The sequence below is a fragment of the Hypanus sabinus genome, chromosome 3 (assembly GCF_030144855.1).
Source record: "Hypanus sabinus isolate sHypSab1 chromosome 3, sHypSab1.hap1, whole genome shotgun sequence".
Classification (NCBI taxonomy): Eukaryota; Metazoa; Chordata; class Chondrichthyes; order Myliobatiformes; family Dasyatidae; genus Hypanus; species Hypanus sabinus.
The window spans coordinates 117,153,982-117,174,006 of NC_082708.1; the positions used below are offsets into that span (position 1 = coordinate 117,153,982).

The 20,025-nt window shown below is 43.8% G+C and overlaps 1 protein-coding gene across 1 annotated transcript in view; it reads left to right on the forward strand.

Annotated features, from left to right (window-relative positions):
- The first annotated feature begins 527 nt into the window (after positions 1-527).
- LOC132390932 (reelin domain-containing protein 1-like) overlaps positions 528-20,025 on the forward strand; it is a 39,810-nt gene continuing 20,312 nt past the window's right edge. Inside the window, exon 1 of the mRNA XM_059963468.1 lies at positions 528-705. Within this exon, the coding sequence (XP_059819451.1) occupies positions 528-705 (178 nt within the window). The remainder of the gene's footprint in view (positions 706-20,025) is intronic.

Below are 20,025 nucleotides of genomic sequence, written 5' to 3' on the forward strand. Positions count from 1 at the left end.
TTTGTGCATTAAAATTTGCTTCTTGTCCTTCTGAAACGGTTAGGTTTCTTTCCTCTGCCAGCCCTACTTAATCCTCTGCAAATTGCACAAGCAAATTTCCCCACAAGGTTGTTAGTTTTGGCCCTCTTGAGATGCAGATGGTCTGGTCTAAACACTTCCACTCTTTACAGAATAAGTCCCAAAACCCCAAGTCTCCCTGCAGTCACAAACCCATTTATATGACCTTCCTATTTCTGAACTCACCACTGCGTGGCACTGGTCTTAATTGGGAGATTATTATCAATTCTCATCTGTTAAAATGAAACAACCTAACTAAACAAACTTGAGCAACGAGTCAATTTGAAGGCGAAGATCTGAGACTGACTACCTCATTCATTGTCCAGTCGAATGGCATTTGGGAGAAGTTGCGCCTTCCTGACTGATTCCTGATTTGCTCCCTGTTCCTTACTTTTTTTTTCTTTCATGTTTCCTACCTAACACAGGTTACTTTGAAATCATTAAGAGACTGGGACACCCTGCTGGCATGGATGATAGGTTCACTTTGCCTGGTGTCCTTCGTCAGTGGATTTTCACATGGGGCCAGTCCATCTGCTTGTGCCGACATGAAGCCGAATCACATCAGTGCTCACTCCCAGGACCCACGCAGCAGCTTCATCACAGTGCACACCAATAAGTCTACCTACCTCCCTGGGGACGAGGTACCAGGTAAGGACATCCCATTATCTGTTGCTTTAGGATACATACTGAGGCTTTAGGGTGGCTGCAGAGAAAGGGAATGCTTTGTTAGTAATCTTACAGTAGTTAATGGATTCTGCAAAGGTTCCAGTGAATTCAAAAAGCATAAATGTAATGGCCCCTCTATCCCCATTCGAGAAAAGAAGAGAGACCACAGCAAACTATATGCTTAGTGGACACTTTACCAGATCCCTTCTGTACCTAATGAAGGTTCGATGCATGTTGTGTTCAGAAATGGACTTCTGCACACCGCTGTTGTGATGTATGCTTATTTGAGTTAACGTTGCTTTTCGGTCAACTTGAACTAGTCTGGCCCTTCTCCTCTGATCTCTCACATCAACAAGGTGTTTTCGTCCACAGAACTGCCTCTCACTGGATGTTTTTTTTTTACTTTTGTTTTTCACACCATTCTCAGTAAACTCTAGGGGCTACTGTGTATGAAAATCCCAGCAAGTCAGCAATTTCTGAGATACCAAAACCATTCAGTCAGGAATCAACAATCATTCCATGATCAAAGTCGCTTGGATCACCATTCTGATGTTTGATCTGAACACCAAATGGACCTCTTGACCATGTCTGCATGCTTTTATGCATTGGGTTGCTGCCATATGATAAGCTGAGTAGATATTTGCATTAACAAGCAGGTGTACCTAATAAACAGGCCACTGAGTGTAGTGCCAGTTACTCTATCATCTGTCATTGGGAAAATGTTGGAGTTCATCAGGACGAAAGTAAAAGCAAGACGACTGGAAAATTACAATACAGTCAACCAGTCAACGTGATTTATTGGCCTCTGGTAGATAAAGGTGAATTAAAAATTGCAGAATGCCCCAATTGCATAAAGTTGGGTACAATATTCGAGAGCACACAGAGAATTGACCAAGTAACAGAAAATAGTGAGTTGCGACAATGACCAGGGACAGTTCAGAATACCAAAATACTATATGGAGTGCTTGTGAACGGGAGTCCATTGGTAAATGTTGCAGGGATGAGCATGATATTGACATTAATTGTTCCAGTTTGAAGGTGACCCTGCCATCAATTCTAACTAAAGGGATTATCTACTTGTCTAAAGAAATCAACTTCTGCTTGTTCGTTAGATTGTGTAGTAATTGTTTTCTCTAAGTCAGTGACAGAGCGCATGATGTGACAGAAGATGCGGCAGCTTAATAACTCTGATGTTTGAGGCTGGCACGTTTAAGTGGGGGTCAGTGCATCATTTTACAGTGCCGGCAATTACTGATTGGGGTTCAATTCCCGAGGACTTTGTACATTCTCCCTATAATTGTGTGGATTTCCTCTGGGTGCTTTCAAAGATGTATGGTGAGTGTTAGTGAGTTGCGGGCTTGCTTGTATGGTGACAACACTTGCAGGCTGCCCAGCACAATCCTCACTGATTTGATTTAAAGAAATAATTTATTTTATTGTATGTTTTGATGTGCATTCGACAAATAAACTTAATCTCTAATCTCTTTTTTTTTAAGACCATTTTCAAGTTGACAAAAGTTGAGTGTAACAGGGATTAGTTCTGGGACCTCAACTATTTACAATTTATATTAATGAGGTAGATAAAGTTACCTAGGGTATTGCAGTTAGATTTACTGATGCAGTTGTGGAAAGTAAATTGTGAGGCGGGAGTAAAAAATAAATGCCAGGGAATTACATGCAATAGTTATGTGAGACAATGCAAGTCTTGACAAATGGAGTGTAGTGTGGGATGATCTAGCTTGGTAGGAAGAATGGAAAAGCAAACTATCATGTCAATGGAGAGAGACCATACAGCAGTGCTGTATAAAGAGATCTAGGTACCCTCTTATATAAAACACAGCAAGCTATGTGCAGGATCAGGGGGTGATACTGAGGAGAAAGAGAACATTGGCTTTTATGGCAATGAGAATGAAGTGCAGAATTAGGGAAGACTCCCAGTGTACACGGGTTCCCTGAGACCATGTGGAATACTGCACAGAGTTTGTCATCGTCACTGATATACGCAGAGAAGATTATTACCGGGATGAAGATATAGCTCAAGAGGAGCAGCTGAGCAGGTTGTGTTGGAGCCACGTATCAATTTTCTGTCTGTATTTAGTGGTGTTCATTATGGTAATCTGTCACATGGGTTGGGCGTGGTAGATTCAAATGAGTACAGTTACATATTTATGTTTTAGTTTAGTCTAGTGGAGAGTTAGAGGCAACTGGGAATTATATTTTATTGTTGACTACTAATTGGGACATTAATTGGAACGCTAATTGGAACACTTACATATGCTAATTAATTATGCCAACTTCATTATTTCGCTAACGATATCACTAATTGGGACACTGCTGGAATGCTTAGTTACGCTAATATCGCTATTAGACCGCAAGTTAGACCGTAATATTACTAGTTTTCAATCGCTGCAAGTTCGTTCGTCTTTGCTGGGTTCGGACTGAAAGATCGAATGTACCTTTCCGATTTGGAAATTCATTATTTGGAAGCGCATCATTCCGTGTCGGGTACCCTGGCTTGGTCTCGCAGAGGTTTTGGTTTGTTTCTGGTAACCACTACAGGTTGACTGTATATATATTGATATTTCGAAGAATTGTAGGTGATGTTATCAAAACATCCTAAATGATGTTGCTTGTGGTTTCATGTTAATGACAACATCAATATTGAATTAATTCCACTGATACCTCAACTCTTTAAGCACAACGCTCAGCCTTATTTTAAATAACAACTATTTTGTCTCTATTATCCTGCCTGCTGTGATTACTGAAGGTGTTCGTCTAAAACCAGCTGAATGCCAGAAAGCAAAGTTCAAAGTGAATTTATTATCAAAGTACACGTATCTCACCAACTCCGAGATTTGTTTTCTTGTGGGCATTCACAGTAAATAGAAGAAACCCAATAGAATCAATAGCTACCACACCCAGCAGGACAGACAGACTACCAATGTGCAAAGGGCAACAAGCTGAGCAAATATGAAAGATAAGTTAAAATAAACAAGCAGTATATATCAAGAGCATAAGATGGAGAGTCCTTGAAGGTGAGTCCATAGCTTGTGAGAGTATTTCAGTGATGGGTTGACTGAAGTTACCCCCTCTGGTTCAAGAGCCTGATGGTTGAAGGGTAATAACTGTTCCTGAACCTGGTTCTTGTACCTTCTGCCTGATGGCAGCAGTAAGAGAGCATGTTCTGGGCACGGGGGTAGCCATGATGATGGATGCTGTTATCCTGCGATGTTGTTCTGTGTGGATGCGCTCAGTGGAGGCGAGGGCTTCACTCATGATGGACTGAGCTGGACCCACTACCTTTTGTAGCACTTTTCATTCAAGGACACTGCTGTTTCCAAAATGCCTTGACCTTGGTGCAACCAGCCAGTATACTCACCACCACACATGTATAGTTTTATGTGACCCTCAGGTTCGGCTAGCGGCGTACTCTTGCGGACGACAGCCTCTGGCCCGGCCAAACGTGAGAAATCTTGTTTGGGTGGATGCTGTGTGATGTGTTCCCTGTTACAAATCAGTACCACGAAATAACAAACAATACACAATATGCAATTAAATGATTGAGCTTTATAATTCTCAATTTGACTATAGGTTAGTAAAGAAACAGAAAAGAAAAAGGGCCCACTCTCATCAAGCAGTGTAATATGCAACACTGGAGCTCATGGTTTTCGTGTCTGTTCATTCTCCATCGATTCTCCCCTTGGGCGTCGACTCCCAACCCCATTCCAAGTCCACTCCGTCCCACAGTCTATGAATTCCCCATTCTGGCATCTTCTCCCTCCATCTTCCGCCGAACAAAAGACTGCAAAACCTTCGCTCGGGCACACAGGAAAGAAAAGCCTCTCCCCTCATTGGCCAGTGCACATTCCAAAGGCCCCGTTATCTCTAGTCATAACCCAAACACTGCTCTACAGAGAAACCATAGCCTTAGCAGTGAAACATTACAGAGAAACCATTACATTAGCAGTGAAGTATTACAGCGTGTTACATTTAGATATCATGCCAAACCTTTGAAGGAAGCAGAAGCATTGCTGTGCTTTCTTTGTAGTTGCACTTACGTGCAGGGCCCAGAATAGGTCCTCTGAAATGATCACACCGAGGAATTGAAAGTTGCTAACCCGCTCCACCTCTGATCCTCCAATGAGGACTGACTCACGGACCTTCGGTTTCCTCGTCCTGAAGTCACTAATCTGCTCCTTGGTCTTGCTGATTTTCCAATCTCCCTCCTACATGCTGATTTGTCACCACCTTTGATTTGGCTGACCGCTGTGGTTTCACCGGCAAATTTAAATCTAGCATCGGAGCTGTGCTTAGCCTCACAGTTGTAAATATAAAGTGAATAGAGCAGGGGGCGAAGAGCACAGCCTTGTCATGTGCCTGTGCAGATGGAGATGGTGCAAAAAATGTTACCAATCCTAAGATGACAGCGGTCTGCAAGTGAGGAAATCGAGGATTCAATTGCTCAAGGTAGTATTGAGGCCAAGTTCTTGAAGCTGATCGATTAGTTTTGAGGGGATGATGCTATTGAATGTTGAGCTGTAGTCGATAAAGAGCATCCTGATATCTGCATCTTTGCTGTCCAGATTTTACAGAGTTGAGTGACAAGCCAATAAAATGGCATCTGCTGTAGATCTGTTGTGCTAGTAGGCAAATTAGAGCAGACCCAAGTCATTTCTCAGAAAGGATTTGATATATTTCATCACCTACCTCTCAAAGCACTTCATTGCTCTGGACATGAGTGCTACTGGACAATAGTGTTTGAGGTAGGTAACAACACTCTTCTTCGGCACTGCTGTAATTGAAGCCTTTCTGAAGCTGGTGGATACCTCGGACAGCCAAGGCTTGAGATTAAAGATATTGGTGAACAGCCCAGCCAGTTGATCAGCTCAGGTCTTTAGATTCGGCTAGGAACCCCATCTGGGCCAGATGCTTTCTGTGGGTTACTCTCATATCAGCCTCAGGGACTGAATTTACAGTGTCACTGGGGACTCTCAGTTCTGGGGACTGGAGTTCTGGCAGTCAAAGCAAGTATAGAAGGCAATGAGCAGACCTGCGAGTGAAGCCTTGTTGTCACCTATTTTGCCTCGTTTCACTTTGTAAGAGATAATAGCATTCAGGAACAGTCACAGCTGTTGAGCATCTTTCAATGATTCAAGTTTGGTCCAGAATCCGTACTTCACATGTGAGGTGGATTTCCGGAGATCATACCAGACCCTCAGCAGATTCTGGATCTCATGGTTCGTCCAGGGCTTCTGGTTGGAGGAGACGGAATGATTTTGTGGGGACACACTCATCGATGACTGTTTTTATGAAGTCCGTTACAATCGTGGTGCTTTCATTTGTATTCTCTTATGAGTCTTTGAACTCGGCCTGATTGAACTCCCTGACTATGATCTGGAATGTGTCAGGGTGGACTGATTCTTGTTTGGTGTTGGCAGCATTCAAATTCTCAAGTGTCAGTTTAATGTCGGCTTTGGTCAGGATCATGGAAGAGGTAAGTAAAGCAGTGAGCGCTTAATCACTGGATATTCCAGGTGGGGGTACGTAAGAGTGACAAGACCACTGTAACAGAGCACCACAAAGAGTTTATCATGAAACACAAACCCCCACCTTTTGCCTTCTACAAATCAGCAGCTTGGTCTATCCTGTGTCTGATGTCTGAATCCAGCGTGTTTAGAGTGAGCCATGTCTCCATGAAACACAAAATGCAGCAATTCCTTATTTCCCTCTGATACAGCAATCCTGCCCTTAGGTCCTCAACCTTGCTCTCCAGCAATTGTACATTTGCTAATAAGATGCTGGCTAGAAGAACTTTCATGGCTTGCTATTTTCACATGGCTTGGAGTCCTCCACTCTTCCCTCTCTTCCAGCTATGGTGATATATCTTATAGGTGCCGTAACAACATGCTTCTGGGTTAAGTCTACTGTGTCCTTCAGAAGATCCTGAAATTGCCCATATATTAAGTCAGTTAAAAGATGTGTTGCTTGAAGTGAAATTACAGGCTGCATACTGCAGCAGGTATAATTCAGAAGAGGTGTATTTAGAAGTTTTGTAAGCAGCCTGCAACATGTCACCATGCTTCACCGGCACCATCTTAGAGTAATAGTTCATGAATTTTTCAGTGACCTTAAGAAAATATACAGTTAAATTTCTCAGGGATTATCTCTTTATCTCTTATTTTTCATATATAGATCAATGACTTACACGAATATAAAGGGGCATGATTAAGAGATCAAGATATTTGCAATTGATGCTAAATTGGATTTAGGGTTGATGGTCTCAAAGAAGCTTGCAGATAGGAAGATATTAATGTGGGTAGGAAGTTGCAGCCTATGTTCTGATAATATGTGCCAAAAACTGAGCTTCAGAATCTTTTCAAACAATGAGAAACTGGATGCACAACACTGGCATCTTTGATGTCAACTACAATTGAACTGATAAAAGCATTAATTACAGTAAAGAAGCAAATTTTTTCTCACAAATTTAAAAATTCTTTAAGACAACCTTAGAAAAAAGATCTATCTTGACAGTTAGAGCTTCAGTTTCTTATTAGCCATTGTGTCAGATGTGACGTTCTAGCAGCCTTTAGCTTTTACCACTGAGTTTCCTCAGGCTGGACTCAGTGAGATATCGCTTTTGTTGGGCTTATGGCAACATCTAGGATTAGATTCCCACCTGTGAGTGAAGTGAAATATCTACCAATGCAGGAATCTGAGGACTGGAATTCTAATGTCTCCTCTGCTGATAGGGCAGTAATATTGGATTTGGAGTAGATAATAAATCCCAGAAATGTAGCCGGACGATGCTGAGGATGTTCTACGAGGCGGTGGTGGCCAGTGCTATCATGTTTGCTGTTGTGTGCTGGGGCAGCAGGCTGAGGGTAGCAGAGCAGCAATGGCCAAAGTTATGGGAGCAATTCGACATGTGCAGGATAGATTCATTCCAAGGAAGCATTCTAAAGGGAAGATGAGGCAACCATGCTAACAAGGGAAGTTAAAGACAGCATTAAAGCAAAAGAGATGGCATAAAATGTAGCAAAAATTAGTGAAACCTGGAGGATTGGGAAGCTTTTTAGAAACCAACAAAAGGCAACTAAAAAAGCAATAAGGAGAGAAAATATGAAATGTGAAGGTAAGCTAGCCAATAATAGCAAAGTGAATACTGGAAGTTTTTTTCAGATATATAAACAGTAAAAGAGAGACAATAGTGGATATGGGACCACTGGAAAGAGATGCTGGAGAGGTGTTAATGAGGGACAAAGAAATGGCAGACGAACTCAATAAGTATTCTGAGTCAGTCTTTATTGTGGAAGATACCAACAGTATGCCAGAAATTCAAGAGTGTTGGGGGTAAAAGTGAGTGTAGTCATTATTACTAAGGTGCTTGGGAAGCTGAAAGGTCTGAAGTTAGATAAGTCATCTGGATTACACCCCAGGGTTTTGAAAGAGGTAACTGAAGAGATTGGGGCGGAAATAATAATGATTTTTCAAGAATTCTGGGAGCAATTCTGGATGATTGGCTGACTGGCAAGAGGCAAAGAGTGGGAATAAAGAATGCCTTTTCTAGTTGGTTGTGGTGATCCGTGGTGTTCTGCAGATATCAGTGTTAGGATTGCTTCTTTTCACGTTATATGTCAATAATCGGATGATGGAATTAATGGACAGGTTTGTGGATGATAAAAGATTGGTGAAGGGGTAGGTAGTGTTGAGGAAGCAGGGAGCAAACTCAGAAATCAGAAATGTAAAGGGACTTTCTTATGCAGGATTCCCTGAAGATTAATTTGGAGGATGAGGAAGGCAAATGCAATGTTAGCATTTATTTTGAGAGAACTAGAGTATCAAAGCAAGGATGTAATACTAGGCTTTATAAGTTATTGCTCAGACTGCACTTGGAGAATTACGAGCAGTTTTGGGCCCCTTCTCTAAGAAAGGATGTGCTTGTTCGTGAGAATGATCTAGGAATGAAAGGGTTAATGTACGAGGAGCATTTAATACCTTTGGGCCTGTATTTGCTTGAGTTCAGTAGAATGAGCGGGTGAATCTCATTGAAACCTATCGAAAATTGAAAGACCTAGAAAGAGTGGACGTGGAGAAAATGTTTCCTATAGTAGGGCATCTAGGTCCAGTAGACACAGAACCTGAATACAAGGATATTCCTTTAGAACAGTGATGAGGAGGAATTTCTTCAGCTTGAGGATGGCGAATCTGTGAACTAAAGAACTGATTGTGGACTTCAGGAAGGGTAAGACGAGGGAACACAGACCCATCCACATGGAGGAATCAGAAGTGGGGAGAGTGAGTAATTTCAAGTCTGGCTGTCAACATCACTGAGGGTCTATCCTGGGCCAAACATATCGATGCAGTTACAAAGAAGGCACAATAGCAGCTATATTTCATTCAGAGTTTGAAGAGATTAGGTATGTCACCAAAGGCACTCATACATTTCTACAGATGTACCGTGGATAGCACTTTAACTGGCTGCAACACCATCTGGTATGGGGTTGGGGGAGCGGGTGTGGCTGCTGCACTGGTTCGAAAGAAGCTGCAGAAAGTTGTGAGCTCAGTCAGCTCAATCGCGGGCACGAGCCTCCCCAGCATCGGGGACACCTTCAAGCATCGATGCCTCAAAACGGCGACATCCATCATTAAAGACACACATCACCCAGGACATCCCTTCTCCTCATTGCTACCTCCAAGGCGGAGGCACACATTCAATAATTCAGGAACAACTTCTGCCTATTTACCTTCAGATTCTGAATGGACATGGAACCAATGAACACCAAGTCACTGCTTTTTTGCACTACTTATTTAATTCAACTATTATATATATTTACTGTAATTTACAGTTTTATTATTATATATTGCAATGTACTGCTGCCACAAAAGCAAAAATTTTCATGACATATTAAACCTGATTCTGATTCTGAATTCAATGCCACAGAGGCTGTGGAGGCTAGGTCATTGGGTATATTTAAACAGAGATTGCCAGGTTCTTAATTAGTAAGGGCATCAAAGAGAAAGGCAGAGAGAAGGCAGGAGAGTGGGGTTTAGGCAGGTAATAAATCAGATAAGATGGCAGCGAGTTCAAACACAGTGGCCTCTCAGGGACCAACCAAAGATGTATTTTTCTTTGTTAATTATGTTTTTTATGATCACAAGCCAATATCGGACTTCAAGAACTTTAGGTACTGCAGGTCCATCCCATCAGTGAGCTGCTCATTGATCGGAGTATCCGGCTGGGGTGTTGGAGGAGCCAGATTGGGTTCAGAGGAGCTGGCTGCCACTTGAAGGCATCGGAGTTGGTGCATGAAGGTGACCTGCAAAGTAACCACGGATGACTGTCTTGGATGTTTCTCTCACGATCACAAGACCCTGTTAGACATTGATAATGTAAGATGCTACAGGCCTGTTTCCCTGGTTTGGTGTGCAGCAGGAGGTGTGGAAGCTGCGTAGTCTTGGTTCTGGTGAGGACCAGGCCTCAAGCTGTGGACTAGGCCTCAAGCTCTGGGCTAGCCTACTGCTGCAGTCCAGGAGAGCAGACTCAGGGGAGGGTGCGAGTCGCTCAGGACTATATATGTGTTTTTTTTTTGTGTGACTATGTATTTTTGCTTGCTATTTTGAATGTGCTGCGTATGTTTTGCACCTTGGCCCTAAAGGAACATTGCATCGTTCGGCTGTATCCATGTATGGTTGAATGATAATTACACTTGATTTGATGATGGAATAGTGGATCAGAATTGATGGGCCAAGTGGCCTACTTACAGTTCTATGTTCACATCCCCCCCCCCCTCAGGACACCAGTCCAGGTACCGGCACCCAATGCTCCCTTAACAACAACACCTCCCCTCCCCCTCCCACCCTCCAGTTCAACATGTGGATGAACAACACAGGTTATCACTGTCTACATTCCCTCCTTGCCCTGGACCTACCATCCACACCTCCACATACCAACTGCTTTTGTCCCGATCTTTACCTCACCCTCCACCAACTCCCCAGTCATCATGGACTCACCTTTCACTACTGAGCAGATTAGAAGGGCTGTGAGGAAACTCAGACATGGCAGTGCATTGGAACCCGATGGTGTGAATCCCAAGGTCCTGAAGGAGTTTGCTGAGCAGTTGTGTGGAGTCCTCCAGCGCATTTTCAAACCGAGTCTCAGCCTGGAAAGGATCCCGACTGTGTGGAAAACGTCACGTGTGGTCCCAGTACCCAAGAAGGGCCAACCAAAAGTCTTGAGTGACTACCATCCAGTGGCCCTGACCTCACGCATCATGAAGACCCTGGAGAGGCTGGTCCTGGGTCACCTCCGACTCCTCGTCAGAGCAGCACCCAATCTCTTGCAGTTTGCCTACAAGGAGACATTAGAGTTGACAATGCTGCCATCTACCTGATGAACAGAGCCTACTCCCACCTGGATAGGCAGGGCAGCACTGTGAGGATCATGTTTTTGATTTCTCAAGTGCAATCAATACCATAACAGCCCTAATTGTTGGGTGAGAAGCTCGATTCAATACAGGTTGGCACTTCCACTATATCCTGGATAATGGACTACCTGACTGGCAGGTCACAGCTTGTGCAGCTTCAGAGCTGTGCGTCAGACGTAGCTATAAGCAGCACTGGGGCCCCCAGGGGACTGTATTGGCACCCTTCCTGTATACCCTGTATACCTCGGACTTCAGATAAAACATTAAGTCCTGTCATCTGCAGAAATTCTCTCATGGCTCGGCAATTGTTGGGTGTATAAAGGGAGGATGAGAGGATGAACACAGGGCCCTGGTGGAGGGCTTTGTCAAATGGTGCAAGTTGAATAATCTGTAGCTCAACATCAGTAAGACATAGGAGATGGTGATGGACTTTAGGAATATTAAGCCTGCACTGTTCCTTGTTACTATTGATGGTGAGGATGTGGATGTGGTGAGGACCTACAAGTACTTGGGGGTGCACCTGGATGACAGACTTAAGTGGAGCACCAACACAGAGGCTGTGGACAAGGCCCGAGTCACCTCTACTTCCTGAAGAGACTGACATCTTTTGGACCACGCAGGCTTCTCCTTCACATGTTCTACCAGTCTGGTGTCACCAGTACTATCTTCTATGGGGCAATGGCATCAACACTGGTGAAGTCAACAGGCTCAATAAACTGATCAGAAAGGTTGGTTCTGTTATAGGAGTCAAACTGGACACACTGGAGACTGTGGTAGAACAAAGGATCCTACAGAAAATCCTGGTGATTCTGGACAGTGTTCCTCACCCTCTGCATTCCTCCTTGGCTGAACAGAGGAGCACTTTTAGTAATAGACTAAGACAACTACGCTGTTTCAAAGAGTGCAATATGAGGTCATTCTTACCCTCCGCCATTAGACTCTATAATGAGTCAACCTATAGCCGGGGAAGTGATGGGAACATCCTGTTAGAATGTTTGAGGTAACTTATTTTCTATTCTTTCTTACTTCTCTTCTAATATTTCTATATTTGTATATCTGTGCACTTGTAATGCTATTGTGGCACTGTGATTTTGTTTGGGCTCAATAAAGTATCTTAAAAGGTGTCTTTGGGCTTTAACTCTGCTGAGAATGCTGAAGTTGAGAGCCACATGTATCCTCAGATAAGGAAGACTGTATGGGGGAATATGGTACACAGTAAAAGTGAAATGCAGGTTAGAACTTGGTGCTTTAATAATGAATTTCACTTAGAGGGAATCCTGTGCAACACTGAATCTTGCCACTAGGTGTAGATGGTCACCTTAGAAATATAATTGATTTCAAATTATGTACAGCATACTGTACGTGAATGTCTCTGCATGTTATTTGGGATTTCATGGCGACAAAAGGGGGTTGTAATGTTGACCTTAAGTGATACAGAGTTGAAATTATTAACTTTTTTTTTGTAGCTTGATTTGATACGAAGTTAATTCCTTCTAATTCACGCAGTTCTGCTGTTTCACAAATTAACCTGCCACTTCATGCTTGCAGTTTTTATCTATAGATGACTGCGGTTGGAAATGCTATACAGTTACAAAGTACGCGTTTTTAGAGACCAAGGAAACGAAACACCAACATCTTCCATTTATATGGCACCTCAAATGTAGTTAATTCTCAGAAATACAACTTGAAGCTCATAATAATTCAAAGCATTCAGAGGTGTGAACGAAATCATCCTGCAAGAGGTCAGTTTTAGAGGGGATCATAAAAGAAGAGAGATTTATGCCGAGGGAATTTCAAAGTGCGAGGTTTAAGTCAATTGATGGGGGAAGCAATGAATGAAAGAGAACTGAAAACTCCTAAGTACTTGCGCTCAAGGCAATTAGGTAAGTATGTTTTCATGATAAGTTATGTGCAAAGGAAAACCTCGGCTTACGACAGTTTCTGGAATATTCCTTTCAGGTCTGTGTACCTGACGTAGGAATAAGTTGTAGACTCAGCCAGCTCCATTGTGGGCACTAGCCTCCCCATTACTGAGGGTGTTTTAAAAATGCAATACCTCAAAAAGGCCCCTCACTAAAGAGGACGTGTCCTCTTCTCAATACAGGACAGAGGTAGTAGAGTCGGAAAATGTGCACTCAGCGTCTGATTTCTGAATGGTCAATGAACCTGTGAACTTCACCTCGTTATTTTGCTCTTTTTTTTTGCTCCAATTTTTTTCTGGATTTATTGTAATTTATAGTAACTTTTTCGTGCATTCATAAAACAACAAATTTCATGACATATCTGTGATAATAAATCTGATTCTGATGCTAACACATGGAGCCTACATGTACACAGTGATGGTCCAAATATCACATCTAAGAGTAATACACACAAAATACTGGAGGAACTCAGCAGGCCAGGCAGCATCTACGGGAAAAGAGTACAGTTGACGTTTTGGGCCGAGACCCTTATTCCATCCTGTTTACTCTTTTCCATAGATGCTGCCTGGCCTGCTGAGCTCCTGCAGCATTTTGTGTGTGTTGCTCTGGATATTCAGCTTCGGCAGACTTACTCGTGTTTGTCACATCTAAGACTTTATTTTGTTTAGCATATTTGCTCCACTTGTACAAAATCGTTCTTTTGCTGCCATTGTGAGTTTTGCCTTGTTGATTCCAAAGGGGAAATTGCCTGTATATTTCCCAGCATTGCACATCGTCCCCTTCCCCCTCCCACACTCCTTCATCCTCACCTGCTCTCACATATCATGCCTCAGACTGTACTCTTTCCCGTCACGATGAAGGGTCTCGGTCCGACGTGACAATTCTTTATTTCCCTCCATTAGGTGTGCAACACAACAGCACTTCTTCAGGCCCATAGGATCCCTTTCCTGGCCTACACACTGACCCTGACCTTCGACCCAAGCTGGACCCACAACCATGTATTTCCCAATCTGCACGCAGGGTCATGCTGAACTCATTAAACTAGTAATTAAATGCCAAACAAAACAAATCTCTTCTGCCCCTACAATGTCCACACTTCTCGCTCCCTCAGTACGGCAGTCGACGTAGTCAAAGACCCCACACATACTGAGCGTTCTCTCTTCTCCTCCTCCCATCAGGCAAAAGAGACAAAAGACTGAAAGCACGCACCCACCACTAGGCTCAAGTACAGCTTCTATCCTGCTGAAATAAAACAACTGAACAATCCTCCAGTATAATAAAATGGAGTGTTGACCCCTCAGTCCATCTAATCACAGTTTTTCACTGTGACATGCCAGAAATATTTAAAATGTCGATATCTATGGGTCAGGTGCCGGAGGACTGGAGGATAGCTCACATAGTTCTGTTGTTTAAAAAAGGCTCAAAAAGAAAGCCGGGAAATTATAGGCCGGTAAGTTTGACATCGGTAGTAGGTAAATTATTGGGAGGAATATTAAGAGATAGGATCTACAAGTATTTGGATAGACAGGGACTTACTAGAAAAAGTCAGCATGGCTTTGTGCATGGTAGGTCATGTTTAACCAATCTATTAGAGTTTTTCAAGGAAGTTACAAGGAAAGTGGATGAAGGGAAGGCAGTGGATGTTGTATACATGGACTTCAGTAAGGCCTTTGACAAGGTCCCGCATAGGAGATTAGTTAGGAAGATTCAGTCGCTAGGTATACATGGAGAAGTAGTAAATTGGATTAGACATTGGCTCAATGGGAGAAGTCAGAGAGTGGTAGTGGGGGATTGCTTCTCTGAGTGGAGGCCTGTGACTAGTGGTGTGCCTTGGGGATCAGTGCTGGGTCCATTGTTGTTTGTCATCTAGATCAATGATCTGGATGATACCGTGGTAAATTGGATCAGCAACTTTGCTGATGACACAAAGATTGGAGGTGTAGTGGACAGTGAGGAAGGTTTTCAAAGCTTGCGGATTTGGACCAATTGGAGGAATGGGCTGAAAAATGGCAGATGGAGTTTGATGTGGACAAGTGTGAGGTATTGCACTTTGGAAGGCCAAACCAAGGTAGAACATACAAGGTCAAACACGAGGAAATCTGCAGATGCTGGAAATTCAAACAACAACACACACAGAATTCTGGTGGAACACAGCAGGCCAGGCAGCATCTATAGGGAGAAGCTCTGTCGATGTTTCGGGCCGAGACCCTTCATCAGGACTAACTGAAAGGAAAGATAGTAAGAAATTTGAAGGTAGTGGGGGGAGGGGAAAATGCGAAATGATGGGAGAAGACCAGAGGGAGTGGGTTGAAGCTAAGAGCCAGACAGGTGATTGGCGAAAGGGATACAGAGCTGGAGAAGGGAAAGGATTATGGGACAGGAGGTCTCGTGAGAAAGAAAGGGGGAGGGGAGCACCAGAGGGAGATGGAGAACAGGCAGAGTGATGGGCAGAGAGAAAGAAAAAACAAACAACTAAATATGTCAGGGATGGGGTAAGAAGGGGAGGAGGGGCATTAACGGAAGTTAGAGAAGTCAATGTTCATGCCATCAGGTTGGAGGCTACCCAGCCAGTATATAAGGTGTTGTTCCTCCAACCTGAGTTTGGATTCATCTTGACAATAGAGGAGGCCATGGATAGACATATCAGAATGGGAATGGGACGTGGAATTACAATGTCTGGCCACTGGGAGATCCTGCTTTTTCTGGCGGACCGAGCGTAGGTGTTCAGCAAAACGGTCTCCCAGTCTGCGTCGGGTCTCACCAATATATAAAAGGCCACACGGGGAGCATCGGACACAGTATACCACACCAGCCGACTCACAGGTGAAGTGTCGCCTCACCTGGAAGGACTGTCTGGGGCCCTGAATGGTGGTGAGGGAGGAAGTGTAAGGGCAGGTGTAGCACTTGTTCCGCTTACAAGGATAAGTGCCAGGAAGGAGATCGGTGGGAAGGGATGGGGGGACGAGTGGACAAGGGAGTCGCGTAGGGAGCGATCCCTGTGAAAAGCAGAAAGGGGGGGGAGGGAAAGATGTGCTTGGTAGTGGGATCCCATTGGAGGTGGCGGAAGTTACGGAGAATTGTATGTTGGACCTGGAGGCTGGTGGGGTGGTAGGTGAGCACAAGGGGAACCCTATCACGAGTGGGGTGGCGGGCAGATGGGGTGAGGACAGATGTGTGGGAAATGGGTGAGATGCGTTTGAGAGCAGAGTTGATGGTGGAAGAAGGGAAGCCCCTTTGTTTAAAAAAGGAAGACATCTCCTTCGTCCTGGAATGAAAAGCTTAATCCTGAGAGCAGATGCGGTGGAGACGGAGGAATTGTGAGAAGGGGATAGCCTTTTTGCAAGAGACAGTGGGAAGAGGAATAGACCAGGTAGCTCTGAGAGTCTGTAGGCTTATAGTAGATATCAGTAGATAGGCTGTCTCCAGAGATGGAGACAGAAAGATCAAGAAAGGGGAAGGAGGTGTTGGAAATGGACCAGGTAAATTAGAGGGCAGGATGAAAGTTGGAGGCAAAGTTAATGAAGTCAACGAGCTCAGCACGCGTGCAATAGGCAGCGCCAATGCAGTCATCGATGTAGCGAAGGAAAAGAGGGGGACAGATACCCGTATAGGCTTGGAACATGGACTGTTCCACAAAGCCAACAAAAAGGTAGGCATAACTGGGACCCATGTGGGTGCCCACGGCTACACTCTTGGTTTGGAGGAAGTGGGAGGAGCCAAAGGAGAAATTATTGACAGTAAGAACTAATTCTGCTAGACGGAAGAAAGTGATGGTAGAGGGGAATTGGTTGGGTCTGGAATCCAGAAAGAAGCGAAGAGCTTTGAGACCTTCCGGGTGGGGGTTGGACCTCCAGGTCCAATGCATAATTCTCCGTAACTTCCACCAACTCCAACGGGATCCCACTACGAAGCACATCTTTTCCCTCCCCCCCCCCCTTTCTGCTTTCTGCAGGGATCGCTACCTATGCAACTCCCTTGTCCACTTGTTTCCCCCCCCCACCATCCCTTCCCACCGATCTCCCTCCTGGCACATATCCTTGTAAGCAGAACAAGTGCTACACCTGCCCTTACACTTCCTCCCTCACCACCATTCAGGGCCCCAGACAGTCCTTCCAGGTGAGGCGACATTTCACCTGTGAGTCGGCTGGTGTGGTATACTGCGTCCGGTGCTCCCCGTGTGGCCTTTTATATATTGGTGAGACCCGACGCAGACTGGGAGACCGTTTCGCTGAACTCCTATGCTCGGTCCGCCAGAAAAAGCAGGATCTCCCAGTGGCCAGACATTGTAATTCCACGTCCCATTCCCATTCTGATATGTCTATCCATGGCCTCCTCTATTGTCAAGATGAATCCAAACTCAGGTTGGAGGAACAACACCTTATATACTGGCTGGGTAGCCTCCAACCTGATGGCATGAACATTGACTTCTCTAACTTCCGTTAGTGCCCCTCCTCCCCTTCTTACCCCATCCCTGACATATTTAGTTGTTTGTTTTTTTTTCTCTCTCTGCCATTACTCTGCCTGTTCTCCATCTCCCTCTGGTGCTCCCCCCTCCCCCTTTCTTTCTCACAAGGCCTCCCGTCCCATGATCCTTCCCTTCTCCAGCTCTGTATCACTTTCGCCAATCACCTTTCCAGCTCTTAGCTTCATCCCACCCCCTCTGGTCTTCTCCTATCATTTCGCATTTCCCCCTCCCCCGACTACTGTCAAATCTCTTACTATCTTTCCTTTCAGTTAGTCCTGATGAAGGGTCTCGGCCTGAAACGTTGACAGTGCTTCTCCTTATAGATGCTGCCTGGCCTGCTGTGTCCCACCAGCATTTTGTGTGTGTTGTTAGAACATACAAGGTAAATGGTAGGACACTGAGGAGTGCAGTAGAACAGAGGGATCTGGGAGTACAGGTATATAATTCCCTAAAAGTGGCTTCACAGGTAGATAGGGTTGTAAAGAAAGCTTTTGGTACTTTGGCCTTTATAAATCAAAGTATTGAGTATAAGAGTTGGAATGTAATGGTGAGGTTGTATAAGACATTGGTAAGGCCGAATTTGCAGTATTGTGTGCAGTTTTGGTCACCTAATTACAGGAAGGATACTAATAAGGTTGAAAGAATGCAAAGAAGGTTTACAAGGAAGTTGCCGGGACTTGAGATGAGTTACAGAGAAAGGTTGAGTAGGTTAGGACTTTATTCCCTAGAGCGTAGGAGAATGAGGGGTGATTTGATAGGGGTGTATAAAATTATGATGGGTATAGATAGAGTGAATGCAAGCAGGCTTTTTCCACTGAGGCCAGGGGAGAAAAAAGCCAGAGGTCATGGGTTAAGGGTGAAGGGGAAAGTTTAAAGGGAATATTAGTGGGGGCTTCTTCACGCAGAGAGTGGTCGGAGTGTGGAATGAACTGCCAGATGAAGTGGTAAATGCGGGCTCACATTTAATATTTAAGTAAAACTTGGACAGGTACATGGATGAGAGGTGTATGGAGGGATATGGGCCAGATGCAGGTCAGTGGGACTAGGCAGAAAAATGGTTTGGCACAGCCAAGAAGGGCCAAAAGGCCTCTTTCTGTGCTGTAATGTTCTATGGTTCTAATCAGGTTTCATATCAGCGGCATATGTTGTGAAATTTGTTAATTTTACAGCAGCAGTACAATGCAACTCATGATAAATAAATATATAGAGAAAAAAAGAATTACAGCAAAGATATATATATGTCTATTAAGTAGTTAAATTTAATAAGCATTGCAAAAAATAGAAATTAAAAAAGTAATGTTTATAGATTTAATGTCCATTCAGAAATCAGATAGCAGAAGAGAAGAAGCTGTTCCTGAATCACTGAGTGTGTGCCTTCAGGCTTCTGTACCTCCCACCTGACAGTAGCAATGAGAAAAGGGCACATCCTGGGTGGTGGGGATCCTTAATAATGGATGCTTCCTTTCTGAGGCACTGCTCCTTGGGGCTAGTACCCATGATGAAGCTGACCAATTTTACAAGCTTCTGCAACTTCCTTCAGTCTTGTGCAGTAGCCCTCCTCCACCACCACCCCCATACCAGATGCTGATGCAGCCAGTCAGAATGCTCTCCATGGTACAGTTGTAGAAGTTTTCGAGTGTTTTATTTGACAATAATAAACCAATTTATCAATTTATCCCTCCAACGTCATGGTTGAAGGGCCTATTCCAGTACTGTACTGTTCTGTCATTTCCAGCAGCTGATTACAATCTCCCTTCTGCCTCTAATGACCAGGCCTGACCCTCCATGCCCTAATCCCACCTGAATGTGCCTTGACGTGTGCTGCCACTGTCCTTCTTCACCCATAATATGGATTGGACAGAGAGAAAGCCTTTTCCTTTCCCTTTCAACCTTAAATATTGAAGTCCTTTTCATTCCCTTTATCATCATTTCAGTCACCTCAGTGATGAATTTGGGAATAAAAGGGATTTAAAGTATTTAAGTTTAAGGCCTGTTCCATAGGGCACAATGCCCAGGGCCTTGCAGGATGGTAAATGCTGCAATGGGATGTCTTTGATTACAATAATCGCTGGTTCCCAAATACAGCGACAGTTTAGCACACCTTTCCCTGAACTATTCAGGTACTGAGCCAAAGATTTAACCGCTGTGGGAGATCACAAAGTTAGATACAGGCAAAATTATGGAACCATTTAAAAAATAAAAATAAGTATTTAAATTTTAATTTAGGAAAATAGAGAAATTTATTTTAATGAAGATGCATTTAATGGGACTTGATGTAGGATTGGACATGGGCAAGAGAATTTTTAGACAAAATAGTGTTTATGGAGGCAAATGCAATCTAATAAATAAATGTGTGAGTAATGCAGCCGAAATGGATAAAAACCAATGGGAATTTTGACTTAATGGAAAGATAGTGCTTCTATAAATAATTTCTTAACATGTGAAGGCAGAGAGTTAATCCTTTGGAAAAAGAAATGACGTCTTAGGTTAC